Source organism: Tupaia chinensis, unplaced genomic scaffold (assembly GCF_000334495.1).
Source record: "Tupaia chinensis unplaced genomic scaffold, TupChi_1.0 Scaffold000234_1, whole genome shotgun sequence".
Taxonomy (NCBI): Eukaryota; Metazoa; Chordata; class Mammalia; order Scandentia; family Tupaiidae; genus Tupaia; species Tupaia belangeri.
Genome location: NW_006159712.1, coordinates 1,389,435 through 1,407,555, shown reverse-complemented (window position 1 = coordinate 1,407,555; position 18,121 = coordinate 1,389,435). Strand labels below are relative to the sequence as shown.

Sequence of the window (18,121 nt, the reverse complement as noted above, 5' to 3'; positions counted from 1 at the left end):
TACTACCTAAGACGAAGCGGGGACAGTGTGGCGATCTCAGCCCTAAACTACCGCGAGCACAGCGGAGTGGCTTCCACCAGGGCTCGCTTTTGCTAGAAAGGTTGTGACTCACACCACACCAGCAAGACTGGAAGGCCTGGGGCTTGGGGAAAAGGCTCTGAGCTTGTTGGCTGTCCTCTGTGCTGCTTCTCAGAGCGGAAAGGGCTGTTTCTCCAAGAATCATTTCCACATGACTTCCAGAAGACGCGGAAGAAACCTGACATGGGGCGTATCTGGCACTTTGTCAAATGGAAGTCTCCATTCTTGGCTCTTAGCAACCTATTCTTCTCGAGCATGCCAGAGAGGCCGATGACAGGGTGACAAGCAGATGGAGAAGAAGAGAAAGACGTTTCCAGGGTTTGCCTAGTTCACATGGGGGTGGGGTGGGCACAGGTAGCCACAGTGCACTGGCAGATGGTGCCCATGCCACAGTCCTTCTGAGTCAGCAAAGGAAGTGTGGCAGGACTGTGCGAAGGAGGCTTGTGCCCAGGGTACAGTGGGGAGAGAGGTCCTGCGGTCCCTTCCAGCCCACAGAGTCTACGATACTGAATGACACCCAGGTTCTTTAATTAAGCCATCACTGGGCTTTATGTTTGAATAGTGCCTTGCAGTTCCACTGTTGAGAGTATTCCACAGAAGTCAAACTGTGGTAATCTCACAGTATTGAAAAATTTTATTTCTCCAAAGAGAGAAAGAGGCTTCTCCAACAGGATCTTCCATGACAACCCACCCCCGGGTTCAGCCGGCCTGGATATTGGGAGGGAAGAGGCCTTGGGTCACTAATCCAGAACCTCCCTGTGTGGTCCCGCATCCCAGCGTGCTGTAGTACCAATGTACCGCCAGCTGGCTGAGGAGTACTTTCTTAATCAAGAAAAGCTCTAATTGCATTCCCCTCCTCTCCTAACGAGAGAGCACACACTCATGCCTGCTCTGCAGGGGTGAAGGCTGCAACCCAGCGGTCCTACCGATAACCAGGAGGCTGGCAGAGGCATGGGCCCTCTTAGGTCCTAGGTCAGGGAGGCAGACTGCTGCTGGTGCAGAGGGAGCCGCCAGGTTGAGGGGCTGTCTGTCTGTCCAGTGTGCACAGGCCAACCCCTTAGGGGTCCCCTAGCTGCCAGCTTCTCTGTGATGGAAACCAGGCCGCTCTGAGGCTGCCCGCAAACTTTCTGCTGAGTGCCGCGAAGCAGCTTCCTGCTCCGTGGGGAGTTCTCCCAGATCCCGAGCAAGGCACCGAGAATTGATCTATTAGGTTAACCAGGAAGGAAAGAGCGGGAGAGCGCACACGGGAGGCTGAGGCTGTTCTCCATGTAGCAGTCCCCTCCCTTCCGACTCCAGTATTAATTGCTACATTACGACTGCTGTGTAAGAAAGACCGTCAGCAGAGCCTGCGAGCGCTCCAGCTCCTCCCTCCCTGCTCTGTCAGCCTCATGCTCCTCCTTGGTTCCCTCAGAGCACCTTGTGCTCTGGCAGAGCTGTCCCGGCCCTGGCATCCCCAGCTCCTCCCGTGGGGAGGACTTGAGTGGACAGCAGGAGGGGGTGGAGAGAGGGAGGGAGAGTTTACCCTGCAGGCTCTCTGGATGCAGAACCCGGACTCGCTGCAGAAACAGCTGTGCTTGCTGCTCCCAGAGCTTGGGGGGGTGCAACCATCCTTCGGAGTTTATCTAGGGAGGCTCCAAGTTGCGGGCACGCACGGTGGGTGTCATCCTTCTGGGTGCTGACGGCAGTCTGCCCGCCCTCTCCACCATGAGCGGTTGTTCCAACAGATGCAAGCTTGGGTTCGTGAAATTTGCTCAGACCATCTTTAAGCTCATCTCCGGGACCCTCAGCAAAGGTAGGGAGACCGTCCGGGACCATCGTTTCCTCTCTTGACATGGCCTGCTGGTCACTGCCTCCGTGTGGTGAGTGCAGCTGATCTGGTGCGTCGGGGTCTCGGAAGAGGCCCAGGGAATCAGTGGTTGGGATCTGAGGCTGCTGACAACTGGGTGCTGGCTCTGAGCAGGCAGGCACCTCGCCAGAGAGCTCAGCGGGCTGTAATTGCCTGGAACTTTGGAAATGGAGTTGGAGGTGTGTGGCTGTTGGCTACAGCGGGCAGAGGGACAGAACGCTTACCGCGGCTCTGGAAGCCGCTCAGCGTGACTGGAGTTTCAAGAAGTTATCCACAGAGTGTTGTGTCTTGTTGATAAAAGGGAAATTTGATGCAGTGGGCTGTGAGTAATTCTGCAGAGCAGACACGCTTGAGGGGGCCAGCAGGAGGTGGCAACGGGGCTGGAACCCGCTGTGCACTGGTGAGTTCAGAATCCGGATCAGCTCTGCAGGCGTGTGCCAAGAGGCGTCTCTCCTGGTCTCCCGGGTCTGCTGCTGGGGCTGTGTGCATTGTTCCACTTCCTGGATTCCTGTCCCTCTCTGTCCGATGCCTGTGTCCACATCTGTCTTTCCTGCTTCTCCAAGAACTGGGGTGGCAGGTGGTTTGCAGGGTTAACTCTCTGGGCAACCCAGAAAGGGTACTCGTGGACCAGAATGGGGACTGCATGGACATCATTCGACCCAGAGGTGCTGACAGCCTTGGTCCCCGGGCAGAGAGGAGGCTAATTTCTCAGGGCTGAGCCTTCTCTTACACCCCGTTTTATACCTTCTACCAGGAAGGGCAAGGCACTCAGAGAGACTCTGGCAAACTTTCTGGAGATAAATTTGAAGGGTAAACAGCACCACGATGCAGTTTCCACTGGCTGGAAAAATACCTTTAAATATTCGTGCCGTCTTTCAGGAGGAAAAGGCTTGTTTGGGGTGAGGGTGGGCATTGGAAGCAGGCTGGGGGACCCACGAACCCTTGCCTGGGATTTTGGAAACTAACAGCAAGAGAGGACGAAGGCGTGCATAGCTAGCTCGCATGACCTGGCTCCGGCATCCCGCGGCTCAGGCATTCCGCTGTCCAGGGACCTGCAGTGTAAACCGGGCAGGGGACAGGGTGAAATTTGTTTCTCTGCTTTCAAGTCTTTTTAACCTCCTGTGCTTCCCCTACCAGCCTCCTCTAACAGGCCCTGCCCCAGCCAGGGTGCCAGGTGGGCTGAAGGCCCAGAGCTGAGGGACAGGGTTCCTGGCATTACTGGAGGCAGGACAGGGGAACGAGGAGGCGAGGAGGCCCACAGGGCAGCGGTGCTCAGTGATTTTACCTCCTGGAGGAGGAGGCGGTGAAGGAGTTAAGAGAGTTATAAAGTTCCCCCATTTAATCCTCAGAGGCAAAGGAAGGGTTTTCCTCTGACACCATGAACACCAAGACCCTGGGGAGTGCTGGGTGAAGGCAGTATCCTATCCTAGTTTCTGCATCCCAGAAGCGCAGCAGAGAAAGCTTTAGCCTGGGCTGAGGAAACAGGTCTGTGCGCTAGCCACAGACTCTCGGAGCCTCAGTTTCCTTGTCTGTAAAACGAGTCCTCTACCTCCTGCCTGTCTACCCCAAGCCCTATCGCAAGGATCCAGGGAACCCCAGATAAAAGCCCTTCACTGAGTGTGTGAGGCAGGGAGCTGAGATGGGTGTGGGCCTCCTGGGTCATCCAGACACATCCCCGCATCCCCAGCAGGGCCAGGGTAGGAAGTGCTTTAATTCATCCAACTGTGGTGACTCTGTACACAGAGGGGACGAGGTCACAGAATAGCCTTATGCAGCAAAAGGGGTGAGTGTGAGAAAGCGAGGGGGGAAGAGTGTGTGCAAGGGCTCTGTCGGGGGGGGGCAGGGATAGATGGCTATTTCCTTCCACGTGTTGGCCAACATGCATTGGCTCAGCATGTATCTATCAAGCACCTCCCCTGCGCCGTAGTCACAGCTGGACCTGGCCAGGTGGAGGAGTAAACAGCCCTCATGGAGAGGCACGCAGTGTGGACGGCACCGGCCTAGCATGCAGTCACACCAGGACATAGGCCGAGAGCTGAGACAGGGTTGGGCAGCACAGAGGAGAGGTGCCCAGGGCAGATAAGGAGCTCCTCCCAACAGTGCCGTCGCTGCTAAGACACGGAGCGGAGCTGGGGTGGCCAGGTGGAAGGAGGTTGCCCCGGCTGTGGGAGCAGCTTCCCAATGTCAACGTCTGCAGAGAAACCAGTCCTAGGTCAGAACTCTCTCCTCTGCTGGGAATCTCAGAGACTAAGATCCATGAGACACTGAAGGGGCTCCAGGGGAAAGCGCTGGGGACGAAGTGGCTGCCTGGCCTCCTCTGGCCTCCCTCGGCACTGGGTTTGCTGTAACAGGGCTCCAGGAGGTGACCCAGAGCAGACACCGGCATGGCACCGTGGTCTGACTGTGCCTGTGCTCCAGCTCAGCTCCATGGAGAGGACGAGTGTTTATTACGCAGCGTCTGACTCTGCGCCAGGCACGTGCTGCATAGCTGGTGCCCTGCCCAGCCCAGGTGTCTGCTAAATATTTGTTAAATAAATGGCGACTGTGGGAGCGGGGCCAGGCCCGAGCAGGGCAGCCGAGAAAGGTCTTCAGAGAGTCCAGGAAAGAGCTCGCTAGTGTCTGAAACCATCCCTGGGTGGGTTTAGATTCAACCTTACATGGACACATTGTGGTTGCTTAATGATTTCTGGTTTTAATTGTGATTTCACTTATTCATTATTCATTGCATTGAGTTCTAGATTCGCAATAACCCAGCTCTCAGCAGAGGGACTTTTCTTGTCCTTTCCAGGGCTGAGGGTTACAGAGTCTACAGGAACACCCGAGGAGTAAGGAGGGCCCAAGACCACTCCTCCCTGTCCTTCTGCTCCCGACCCTTCACCCCTCCTTTCTGTCACCTCCTGTCAATGCCAGCAATCTCCTTTGCCGCTAATCTGAGGTGTCAGGAGACCCAGATTTCTCACTGCTGCCCTTTTGCAGAGACACTCCTCGGCCCCACGGCCCCTCAGCCCCTCTGCTCATGCATCTCACCGACCTTGGGCTTTTCCTTCCTGACCCTGGTGACAATTTGCGATCCAAGCTCCTTTGAGGGACATGCTTGTTAAAGGACATCTTCCTTTCAAAAGCTGGATCAAAGCTCTGCCGTCGCTCACCACTGCAGAGCTCTGGGGAGTGACCCCATCACAGAGCCGATGCTCCCCCGGACTATCAGGCGAACGAAACGGCACCACCTGGCACAGGCACAAGCTGTCGGCCCGAGATGATGCTTGATGTTAGAGCTTTCCAGAAGGCACCTGTCCTACAGGTGTGCCGTGAATGCCCTCTGACTCTGGTGAGCTGCAGGAGTTGAGCGCGCGGCCAGAGGGTGAGCTGCCAGCCCCCTATGCATGCAGGCCTCTCCTGAGCACCCCTAGTGTCTGGGAGAGGGCATTGAAATTGTGCCCAAGGAGGGAGGCTGAGTGCATAGGTTTCTGGCATTCCCGCTCTTACCCCTTTAGTTTTATTTTGATTTGTTTTACAAACTTTTCCTTAAAAAAGACACACACACACACACACACACACGCCCACACACACACCAATGATTGCAGTGGAAATACAATTGGCTGCTAGACCAGGGCACCCTGGGCCCTCTGCACTGGCTGGGAAGCCTCAGGCTGGGTCCCTCACTCTCCTCACTCTCTGTCCTCAAGTCCTAATCTGTACACTGACACCCTAACATCCTTGGAGGAGTAAACGAGACTGTGCCTCTAAAGCTCCCTGCATGGTAGGTACGCGGTAAATGCTGGTGGACATGACCAGTGTGGTGGGTGGGGCCCTCTGGGTTCTCCTTGCCGCAGGGCAGGGACTCCCCTCACTTCTTACTGTTCCTTCAGTCCCCAGCGGAGACTTTAGGAGGGACTTCTTGAGAACACTTTCTGAAAGCATTTGACCTTGCCACTCAGTTCCTGGATCATTTTAGACTACCTGCCTCCCCACTCCCAAACTCATTTCCTGAGGGCCTCGCTGGAGTGGAGGATCAGCATCTGGCCACCCTGCCCCCCCAATTTCCTCTTTGCTGTTAAGAAGATGGCTCCCAGACCAGGCCCTCACCTACTCTTTGACTTTGAGAAAGCCCAGCTGCTGGTCAGCTGCCTGGTTAACCCAGGGTCTGGGGAACCTGCCTCTTCCTCTCCCTGAGCAGCTATCCCCCCAGCACCTTCCCAGTGCACCTGAGAGAGACCTTCGGGTGCTGGCAGGAGCCTGGAGTTGTGCAGGCTCCAATTTGGATGGGAGGCTTAGAACTTGGTCCTCCCACACGCTGGGGGCAATACTGTCAGCCCAGGAGCAGACGACAGAAGCTGAAGTAAGCAGGAGGGAGGGGTTTAGTCTGGGAGAGCTGCTAGCATCGCTCAGGTCAGCCACTGCAGCTAGGGTGGGACATGTGGGGATCTCAGGGACAATGTCCCAGAGCCCCAACTTTACCTGCCACTTTTGTGAGGCAGGTCCTCAGCTGCAGACCACCGGAGATGCACTCTCTCCTGGCCTTCTCCCCAGCACTCTTCAAGGCCCTCAAGACACTGGCCTTGGCCCTGGGCATGGGCTCCGCCTCAGGGAGGCTGGACAACTTGGCCTTTACTGGTTGTGTGAGGTTGAGAGCGTTGCACAACCTCCCCAAGCCAAGGTAACTCACCTTCAATTGGCCCTCATAATATCATCTGCATGGTATCTTTGTTTGTTTGTTTAACTTAATAAGGAGCACGCAAGTTCAGACTGACAACCAGGGAGCGGAGAACGAGTTGTTCCTTTAATTGTCCTAAGCACCTGCCTTTCCCACCTTAATCCTGACCCTGAAAGTAGGGGTTCCCTTCGCCATTTTAACAGGTAAAGAAACTGACATTTAGCTAAGCCAGGAGACCCCACTGGTGAAAAGAAGAGTGGCGATTAGAACCTAGGTCCTAGGGGCCAAGACCAGCCACTTTTCTGGCTCTCACAAGTTGAAGGAAACACATCGTTCCTCGCCTTGCCACTAGTGAAGAGCTACTTTCCGTGAACTTTATTGGTGGGTTTGTCAAGAACTGATGCACCAGCTGGCTTCTTCAGGGAAGCCACTTGTGCAAAAGGTTGTGACAAATTCCCTAATGTGCTACCGCCTGGGTTAAAGACCAAGCTTTGTGGGGAAGGGAAACACTGCAGGCCAAGGTCAGCAAAACAGCTTGCTGGGCTCTCCCGCACCCCAACCACCTCTCAGGCCTGTGTGCTAGGGCCATAACACCCCTGGGTGCTGAGTGAGCTCCAGGCCATGAGGGACCCTACCCACAGCTCTCCCCTCTCAGGGCAAGTGTGAAAGGGGAGATACACAAGGTTTTAGATACCAGGAAGTCTGGAATTAGGTATCAGCTGTCCACGGGAATAGTCTGAGAAAGCAGTGGCCTTCACGCCTGGTGCCTTGGGACCTCCTGGGAGATGTTACAACCCTCTGTCAAAAGGACAGGTTGGGGGAACCAGCAGTTAGCGTAATGGCTATGTCGCTGGATTCCCACGTAGTCGACCGCGGTTCGTGTCCCGGACCCGGTGGCTTAAAAAACTCACGCCGAGCGCGTGTGCGTGCGTGCCCAAGATCCCGAGAGGAGAATGGAGGAGAAGGGATTGCGGCGTGACCATCCCCCCTGGGGGGTGATTTCTCGCGCTTTCTGTCTCTATGTTTCTCTCTGTCTGTCTGGCGAGCGCACACGCCCTACAGTGAAAATCTCTCCAAAAAAAAAAAAAAAGGACAGGTTGGATGCTGCCACTTGCTGGGGGGAAAAAGGTCCCCGCACCCACACCCCCACCACCCTGGCTAGCTTACTGTCTTGGCAATGCAAGACAAGCCAGAGCTAGATTCGTGCCACAACAGGCCCGCCCGCTGCATTGGTGGAGCCCTGAACCCCTATGCCTTGTCACAGGCAGAACACTCATTCACCAGGGCTTCTGGGTCCACGTCTGCCTTTCCTGTCCCGTGCCAGAGGCTGCCAGGCTGGAACATGCTGACCTCGGCTCTCCTGATGCTCACCAGCCCTTCTTCCACCCACCCTCTCCCCATCCATGCCCCTCGGTGGCAGGGTTCTCACACCCTGGTGTACATTGACTGGCCAGGTTTTCTCTGGGGTCTACACAGAGAAAGGGGGGGCCTCCCACCACTAGCCAAGGCCACCCATCCCTGGGGCCTCCAGCCTTCCTCCCAGATAACCCCGATACCAGGCAGGAGTAATTTGTTCAGGGCTGCTTATCCCGGCACTGCTCAGACGTCCTATTAACTTCAAGGCCACAGGGGAGCGGCTAGTTTGTTCCAAATTAAAAGTTGCTGGAAATGGGCCCCTTGGCAGATGGGAGGATGCTGTGGGATGCGATAACATACAGAACAGGTCAAGTCAGGGCTCAGTTAACCTTCTGAGGCCCTGGGGCCCCTTGTCATGCCACTGAGACCCTCATCTTACCCCATCTTCTTAGGGTTATAGAACCTTCCCTGGGCCGCCTCTCTCACTCCAGGTCATGCAACCTTGAGAGCAGTTGGTTCCCAAGAATGGAAGGGTAATATGAAGTAGTCATGGAAGGAAGCCAGACAGGGGAAAGAAGCACAGCTCTGGAGCTAAACAGACCTGGGTTCAAATCCTGTCACTCCTAGCAGATGTCCTTGACCAAGCCGTTGCCCATCGTCAGCCTGTGTCTTCCCTTGTCAAAGGAGGCCAATCACGACACCTCACGGTCTACTGGAGACCGAGTAAGCTGGCACACGTGACATACACAGGACCTGGCCCACGTCAGAAGAAGCCAAGCTCCCCACCCCTCTCTCCCCAAGTGATTAGCCTTGGGCTTAGAGCCAGGAGGAATGAGGCGAAGTCGAAAGCAGCGCGGCTGCATGGGTCAAGGCTGCTTCCTGGCCCCCAGCTAGATGTGCTGCTGCTCTGTCCCCAAGTCACTCTCCACGACAAATTCTGTAACTGAGGGCTTGTCAGCAGTTCAGTTGTCCTTTTGCATCCACCATTTGTGTATTTCCTGGCCGTCCATCCCCGTGCAAAGGCGTTCGCCACGTGGGAGTTACAGAGGGTGTTCTGAGCACTTCCACCTGACGAACTTTGAATAAATGATGACTACTTACTTTCCCTGCCCAGCCACAGCAGACCTTGGGCTGGAGTCCCTTTCTGAGGTCTGGTCTTCGTCAGGCAGTTCTAGGGCCTTCCCTCCCTTTCTCCCTCTTCTGAATCTTGGGACTGGAGTTTGGCAGGGAAGATAAGCCAGACTGACTTGGATAAGAAGGGAGGGAGGAGACCAAAGCTCTGTTTCCATGGCTGTTCCAGTTCTCATGCTCTGCCTGGGAACAGCCCACAATGCCCATCCACAGCACTGCTCAGGTGCTCAGATGAGGTCAGGGTTCCTCCTCAATGGCCATTTGCACCCCAGCCAGAGGGGCAGCAGGAGGATCCAGGGTCTAAAGGCCCCATGGGAGGGGAGGGAGCTGGAGGGAAGATCTTCTGGGAAGAGGCAGCAGAGAAGAAATCACATAAGCCCCTTAGCCAACTGGAGGAAAGGAAGCCAGGCCTCTAGGAAATGACTCAAGGGAAGTCATTCTTCATCTCCCGTGACCAACTTGTACTCCTCACAGATCTCGTCTGTGGGCAGAAGAAAGCTGTGCCCCTAAGGATGAGGACGGAAGGACAAAAACCCACAGCCAACCTTGGTCCTCTCCACTGGACGCCACTGAGAGTCTACTTTATGTGAAGTTCAGACCTGGGTTTGAATCCAAACCCTCTCATTTGCTGGAAGAATGAGTTTGTTTAGGCTACAATAATAGAGGACCATGGATGAGGTGGCTTGTAAGAAACAGAAATGTATTTCTCACCGTTCCGGAGACTGCAAGTCCGGGATCTGGGCACCAGCATGGTCAGGGCCTGGCGAGGGCCCTTTTCCTGACTTGCAAACTGCCAGTTTCTGGCTGTGTTCTCATGTGGGAAAGAATGACCCAGCTCTCTCGCCTCTCCTTATAGGGTCCCTCATCCCATTAGAGGGCCTCACCTTCATGACCTAATTACCTCCCAAAGATCCCACCTCCAAATACCTGCACACTGTGGGTTAGGGCTTCAGTGAATTTGGGGATGAGAAGAAAGCAATCCATTTCTCTGAGCAAGTGGCTTTCCTTCTCTGTGCCTCAGTTTTCTTCATCTCTAAAATGATGGAGTTGCTAATTCAACAGTCCCTTCTAGCTTTGGGGTTTTAATGTAATAACAGTAGCTGCAGTATACCCGCAGCACCTGCTGGGTGCCTGACACCATCCTGAGTACTCTGTACCTGCCATTTTGTCACTTATGCAAAGAGCCCCAGAAGGTGGAGAGGAGGTTGAATTAATCCCATTTACAGATACACAGACCTGAGCTTCAGAAAGGGGCAGGGCCTGGCTCGAGTCACACAACCATTCCGGTGCAACACCACTTTTGGGAGCCTGGACTGTCTGTTTCTAAGTTCCAGCTTTTAACACTTTTCCCAGCCCACCCCCATTGTGCTCCCTCCATTTCTAGAAGTCAGATCCAGGATAAGAAGGCAAAGACAAAACTGATTCTTTCTCTATTTGGCCAAGAAGTAACACATGCTAATTTCAGAAATTCAGGTTCTAGGCTTCCATTCAGAAGAAGCACTGTCCAGGAGAGTTGCCCAGAGACCTGAACCCCCAATCCTCCACCTCCCACAGTTATCTGTGGGTTCTCTTTTGCAGTTAAACAATGAAAAGTATAGGGGGCTGACCCAACAGGCAAAATCACAAAGAGTGAAAAAGAAGAGGGTACCGTACAGGGAGCATTTCCGGTTGTAACTGTAACCTGGCCAGTTTTCATTTCCTGCTGGAACAGATTGGTTGGAACCTGAGGCAGAGAACTGGCCAGGAGTCAGCAGAGAGATATGATTGTGGGCCTTGGATAGGAGCGGCTGGGCTTAGCCTACCCCAATTTTCTTTCTGTAATCTTTTGATTAACCTTAGGCCAGTTTGGGTGACATTTTTCAAATCATCTGTGCCTGGCAGGCCAGGCCAAGTCCAGGCTTGCTGCTCAGTATCTGCAAACATCAGTTTGGAGCCTGGGATGTCTCTAAGCCGTGAGTCATATTGGATTGCTGATTAACTCTGCCTGTGCCTTACAGGTCCGGGACAGGGCCTGCTGTTCTAAACTCAGCAGGCGCCGTGAGAGGACTGCTACCCACCCCCACCCAGCCAGCGTACCCTATTTGCAAGAGTCCTACAAGGTTCTCTATGTTTATCCCCGCCTATCCCTGTGAATTACCTACTCCCATCCCCAACCTGAGGCTGGGAAGGGTTGAAGGACTTCCAAGGTCACAAAGCGAGATCTATGACTCAGGAGACCATGTGCAGGAATAACGGGGCACTCTCCCAGTAAATCCCTCAGTACCATTGCCCTGTTATAGATGGAACTGTCCCCCCAATTCACATATCGAAGCCCTAACCCCCCATGTGACTGAATTTAGAAGCAGAGCCTGGAAGGAGGTAGGTTAAATGAGGCCATGAGGATGAGCCCTAATACAGTATGACTTTGTCCTTATAAGAGGAAGAGACGCCGGGAGTGGACGCTCATGGGAAAGGCCGTGTGAGGGCACAGTGAAGAGGCAGCTCACTGCAAGCCAGGGAGCCCTCACAGACTCCACCCTGCCTGCACCCTGATGCTGGACTTCCAACTTCCAGATCTGGGAGACGGCCCATTTCTGCTGTTTAACCACCCAGTCTGTGATGTGTGTTACAGCAGCCCGAGCAGACTCATACACCCACATAGACGATTCTTTGCATACCATCTTTTCCCATAGGTTTTTATTGTGACAAACAGACATGAATTGACTTTTTTAAGGCATATAATTCAGTGGCATTAAGTACATTTGATACACGTCCTGCCACCACGGCTACCACCCAGCCCCATTTCCATCTTGTTAAACCGAAACTCTACAGTAGCCCCACTCGTTTGCAATTTCACTTTGGGTTTCAGTTACCCATAGTCCTCTGGGGCCTGAAATAGGTCAGGGTAGCACAGTAAGATGTTCTGAAGAGTCAGACAGGAGCCCAGCAGTAATAGAATGCTCTGAGATACTAGACCTACAAGAGCAGGTCCCAAGTTCGCACCACGAGAGCTCCCTATACAGTCTGGGCAAGTGTGTGCGTGTTTGTGATCTGGGTTGGCTGAGGCTGGGCATGAGGACCTTGTTGGGGATGCCTGTCTCTCTCTTTCTGTTTCTCTCATGGAAGAATAAATAAACTTAAAAAAAATAAATAGTGGTGCCAGCAGGGGGCGTGATGGTTAAAGTACTGGACTCACACATGGCCAACAGCTGTTCAAGACCTGGACCTGGCAACTTGCTTTCTCACTTTTCCTCCCTTTCCTTTCTCTCTCTCTCTCTCTGTCTCTGTCTCTTTGTCTCTCTGGTGAGCACATATGCCCTATAGCAAATTTTAAAAATAATAACAAGAATAAATAAAATTTTTTTTTGAGAGATTTTCACTGTACAGCGTGTGCGCTCGCCAGACAGACAGAGAGAGACATAGAGACAGAAAGCGAGAAATCACCCCCCAGGGGGGATGGTCACGCCGCAATCCCTTCTCCTCCATTCTCCTCTCGGGATCTTGGGCACGCACGCACACGCGCCCGGCATGAGTTTTAAGCCACCGGGTCCGGGACGCGAACCGCGGTCGACTACGTGGGAGTCCAACGACATAGCCATTACGCTAACTGCTGGTTCCCAAGAATAAATAAAATTTTAAAAAATAAAATATTTTGAGAGTGAGAGAGACCATACTAACAAAACTTTCATTATAACTGTATAGTTCTAGTTATTTCGTTTTATGATTAGCTATTGTTAGTCTCTCACTGTGCCTGATGTTCAAATTCTCACAGATATGTATGTACAGAAAAAACCAGCATATACAGGGTTTGGAACCATGTACAAGGGACCCCTACGCTGGAATAGGCTTGGCCATGGTTCCAGGTCTGCTCTCAGCCGCATTCAGCTGAGAGGCTCCCTGAGGGTGTGAAGTAAACAGTTACCAGGGAAGGCCTATATGGCTGCAGACACCACTGACTCCCCAACTCGTGTCTCTCTAGCTCTTGAGGGCCCGGGACCTTCTGGGAGCGCTACTTTTGGAGTTCATCAAACCTCGGATCCAATACAATACCATCATGTATGACCTTCGGCTAGACCAGGGAGGTTACTCCTTTGCCTTTTCTTTCTCATCTGTAAAATGGGCACGACACTGCCATCTTGCAGGTGTATTAAAGGAAAATGCTTACAGTGTAATTACAATGCCTGTGTCATAGTAAGGAGGCGACAAGTCATGGGGTGTTTTGCGTTTATTTGTTACTGCCGTGATTGTTGTTTATAAGGACTGAGCCTAAACTTCCCTCACTGCATCTGAGTCAGACCACGGACGCCCCAAGTCTGGGAACATGGTTGGTTGGCTGGAAATGGGCCAGAGGTGTCAGAGATTTTGCCAACATTCTCTTTGCCTTCGGCTTTCCTACCTGGCATTACGTGTCCATGACAAAGGGTCTTATTCAAGGCAAACAGGACAGGAGAATGAGCTTAGCATCCAGAACTTTCAGAATTTGTGTCCCACTCAGTCCAGCCCTGCCCATTCATGGCCGAAGTCCTTATATTGGTGGCAAATGGGAAGGGGGCAGTTCAGTCCTTCACTCTGTGTGGTCCATCTGCCAGCCAGTGGGAGGAGGCGAGGGCGACCAGAGACCTGAACATGCTGTGGCCCCCTCTAGCTGGGTCTGACCCTCCAAGGACACCTCCACTCTGGAGGAGAGAAACTGGTCCCAGTCAGAAGCCCCCCTGGCAGGCGAGCTCTGGTTGTACTTTAGAAACACTTTGTGAATTCAAGGCTGGAAACTGCAGAGCGTTTGCCGCTGCCTGCCGGTCCCCGCTTTGTGAATTCAAGGCTGGAAACTGCAGAGCCTTTGCCGCCGCCTGCTGGTCCCCAATGTGGAAAGAAAGCGGGCACAGGTCTCCGCCCTGATAATATCTTGGACTGTGAGGTCTACCTGACGAGCTGCCAAGAACCTAAGGGTGGCCAGCATGGAATGGAAGGCAGGACCTCAACAGCACAGCGACGGCTGAGACCCCTCGGGCCCCTCTCCAGCCCCTCAGTACACAGAAGGGAAGCAGGCCAGAGAGGAAAACCCATAACCAGGTGCCATGGAGGCAGACCTTCCTCTGGCAGCAGCTGGAGGAACACGGATGGAGGACAAGCCCAGGCAAAGCCCCTAATCTGCTCAGCTTAGTTTCTGCACTCACACTCATGGCCACCTGTCTAATGGGGCTCCCAAGTCTCTCTTCCTAGCCCTGGCTTAACTTAAGCTCCAGGCCTGCAGGTGACTCCTACATTGATCTGTGAGCTTGTTAGGGGTGAGAGAGGAGAAGGGGCACATCTTAGTAAGAATATCTTTAGGTCAGCAGTTGCCATAGTGATTAAGGCACTGGACTCCCACAAAGTCGACCACAGTTCAAGTCCTGGACCCCATGGCTTGAAGCTCACACCGGATGTAAGTGCATGCATGCCCAAAGTCCTGAGAGGAAAATAAAGGAGAAGGGATTGTGGCACGGACATCACCCCTGGGGAGTGGTTTCTCACTTTCTCTCTCTCCAGTGAGTACATATGCCCTATAACAAAAATCTCTCGGCGGGGGGGAAAAAAATGCCCAGGCCAGTGCAGAGCGTGGGTTCAATGGATGAATGGAAGAACAGGGGGAGGAGCATCAGTTCCTTGTATCAATATTTGAATGTCTCCCTTTAGCCTCTGCCCAAGCCTAGTAAAATCAAAGCAAATCTCTCTCTCCTGACTTCACTATTGCTCTAGTCTTGAAACTTACGTTGTCTTCTGTCATTTCCTGTCCATTCTCAGCACTGTCCCTGAAGTCCAAACCCCGATCAGTCTCACCTGCTTTGCTGCAGAAGCCTATGGACCAGTTCTTCCCCTCCCATTTCCTCCGGATTACTACCAGACAAGGAGATGGTCCAGCCAACCCCTTGACCTACTTCTAGAAATCTATTCTAAGCAAATCACCAGAGACGTGCACACAGACTCTAATTCAGAGGTGTTCACCTTGATGTTTCTGCATTATTTTTAACAGCAAAAAATTGGAGACAGTCTAAACTTCCATCAAAAAATAGTGCATTCAATATATTTTGATATGTCTATTTCACAGAAAATATTAAACTTTTGAAAAATTATTGTAAGGATGGTTCGTAGGCCAAGCATTCATCATCTTAAAGTCTTAAATCCAAAACTTTTTGAACCAACATAATGCCACAGATAGAAAATTTCACACCCAACCTCATGTGACAGGTCATAGTTAAAGTGCTACAATACAAAAATGTTGTATAAAATTTCCTTTCAGGATGTATATATATATATATATATATATATATATACATCCTGAAAGGAAATTTTATACAACATTTTTGTATTGTAGCACTTTAACTATGACCTGTCACATGAAGTTGGGTGTGAAATTTTCTATCTGTGGCATCATGTTGGTTCAAAAAGTTTTGGATTTAAGACTTTAAGATGATGAATGCTTGGCCTACGAACCGTCCTTACAATAATTTTTCAAAAGTTTAATATTTTCTGTGAAATAGACATATCAAAATATATTGAATGCACTATTTTTTGATGGAAGTTTAGACTGTCTCCAATTTTTTGCTGTTAAAAATAATGCAGAAACATCAAGGTGAACACCTCTGAATTAGAGTCTGTGTGCACGTCTCTGGTGATTTGCTTAGAATAGATTTCTAGAAGTAGGTCAAGGGGTTGGCTGGACCATCTCCTTGTCTGGTAGTAATCCGGAGGAAATGGGAGGGGAAGAACTGGTCCATAGGCTTCTGCAGCAAAGCAGGTGAGACTGATCGGGGTTTGGACTTCAGGGACAGTGCTGAGAATGGACAGGAAATGACAGAAGACAACGTAAGTTTCAAGACTAGAGCAATAGTGAAGTCAGGAGAGAGAGATTTGCTTTGATTTTACTAGGCTTGGGCAGAGGCTACAGGAAGACATTCAAATATTGATACAAGGAACTGATGCTCCTCCCCCTGTTCTTCCATTCATCCATTGAACCCACGCTCTGCACTGGCCTGGGCATTTTTTTCCCCCCCGCCGAGAGATTTTTGTTATAGGGCATATGTACTCACTGGAGAGAGAGAAAGTGAGAAACCACTCCCCAGGGGTGATGTCCGTGCCACAATCCCTTCTCCTTTATTTTCCTCTCAGGACTTTGGGCATGCATGCACTTACATCCGGTGTGAGCTTCAAGCCATGGGGTCCAGGACTTGAACTGTGGTCGACTTTGTGGGAGTCCAGTGCCTTAATCACTATGGCAACTGCTGACCTAAAGATATTCTTACTAAGATGTGCCCCTTCTCCTCTCTCACCCCTAACAAGCTCACAGATCAATGTAGGAGTCACCTGCAGGCCTGGAGCTTAAGTTAAGCCAGGGCTAGGAAGAGAGACTTGGGAGCCCCATTAGACAGGTGGCCATGAGTGTGAGTGCAGAAACTAAGCTGAGCAGATTAGGGGCTTTGCCTGGGCTTGTCCTCCATCCGTGTTCCTCCAGCTGCTGCCAGAGGAAGGTCTGCCTCCATGGCACCTGGTTATGGGTTTTCCTCTCTGGCCTGCTTCCCTTCTGTGTACTGAGGGGCTGGAGAGGGGCCCGAGGGGTCTCAGCCGTCGCTGTGCTGTTGAGGTCCTGCCTTCCATTCCATGCTGGCCACCCTTAGGTTCTTGGCAGCTCGTCAGGTAGACCTCACAGTCCAAGATATTATCAGGGCGGAGACCTGTGCCCGCTTTCTTTCCACATTGGGGACCAGCAGGCAGCGGCAAAGGCTCTGCAGTTTCCAGCCTTGAATTCACAAAGTGTTTCTAAAGTACAACCAGAGCTCGCCTGCCAGGAGGGCTTCTGACTGGGACCAGTTTCTCTCCTCCAGAGTGGAGGTGTCCTTGGAGGGTCAGACCCAGCTAGAGGGGGCCACAGCATGTTCAGGTCTCTGGTCGCCCTCGCCTCCTCCCACTGGCTGGCAGATGGACCACACAGAGTGAAGGACTGAACTGCCCCCTTCCCATTTGCCACCAATATAAGGACTTCGGCCATGAATGGGCAGGGCTGGACTGAGTGGGACACAAATTCTGAAAGTTCTGGATGCTAAGCTCATTCTCCTGTCCTGTTTGCCTTGAATAAGACCCTTTGTCATGGACACGTAATGCCAGGTAGGAAAGCCGAAGGCAAAGAGAATGTTGGCAAAATCTCTGACACCTCTGGCCCATTTCCAGCCAACCAACCATGTTCCCAGACTTGGGGCGTCCGTGGTCTGACTCAGATGCAGTGAGGGAAGTTTAGGCTCAGTCCTTATAAACAACAATCACGGCAGTAACAAATAAACGCAAAACACCCCATGACTTGTCGCCTCCTTACTATGACACAGGCATTGTAATTACACTGTAAGCATTTTCCTTTAATACACCTGCAAGATGGCAGTGTCGTGCCCATTTTACAGATGAGAAAGAAAAGGCAAAGGAGTAACCTCCCTGGTCTAGCCGAAGGTCATACATGATGGTATTGTATTGGATCCGAGGTTTGATGAACTCCAAAAGTAGCGCTCCCAGAAGGTCCCGGGCCCTCAAGAGCTAGAGAGACACGAGTTGGGGAGTCAGTGGTGTCTGCAGCCATATAGGCCTTCCCTGGTAACTGTTTACTTCACACCCTCAGGGAGCCTCTCAGCTGAATGCGGCTGAGAGCAGACCTGGAACCATGGCCAAGCCTATTCCAGCGTAGGGGTCCCTTGTACATGGTTCCAAACCCTGTATATGCTGGTTTTTTCTGTACATACATATCTGTGAGAATTTGAACATCAGGCACAGTGAGAGACTAACAATAGCTAATCATAAAACGAAATAACTAGAACTATACAGTTATAATGAAAGTTTTGTTAGTATGGTCTCTCTCACTCTCAAAATATTTTATTTTTTAAAATTTTATTTATTCTTGGGAACCAGCAGTTAGCGTAATGGCTATGTCGTTGGACTCCCACGTAGTCGACCGCGGTTCGCGTCCCGGACCCGGTGGCTTAAAACTCATGCCGGGCGCGTGTGCGTGCGTGCCCAAGATCCCGAGAGGAGAATGGAGGAGAAGGGATTGCGGCGTGACC

The 18,121-nt window shown here is 52.2% G+C and overlaps 1 protein-coding gene across 1 annotated transcript in view; it reads left to right on the top strand.

The window, feature by feature from the left end:
- The first annotated feature begins 1,566 nt into the window (after positions 1 to 1,566).
- The window catches only part of KCNIP1 (potassium voltage-gated channel interacting protein 1), a 367,558-nt gene continuing 351,003 nt past the window's right edge, over positions 1,567 to 18,121 (top strand). Inside the window, exon 1 of the mRNA XM_006148355.3 lies at positions 1,567 to 1,870. Within this exon, the coding sequence (XP_006148417.1) occupies positions 1,783 to 1,870 (88 nt within the window). The 5' untranslated portion in view covers positions 1,567 to 1,782. The remainder of the gene's footprint in view (positions 1,871 to 18,121) is intronic.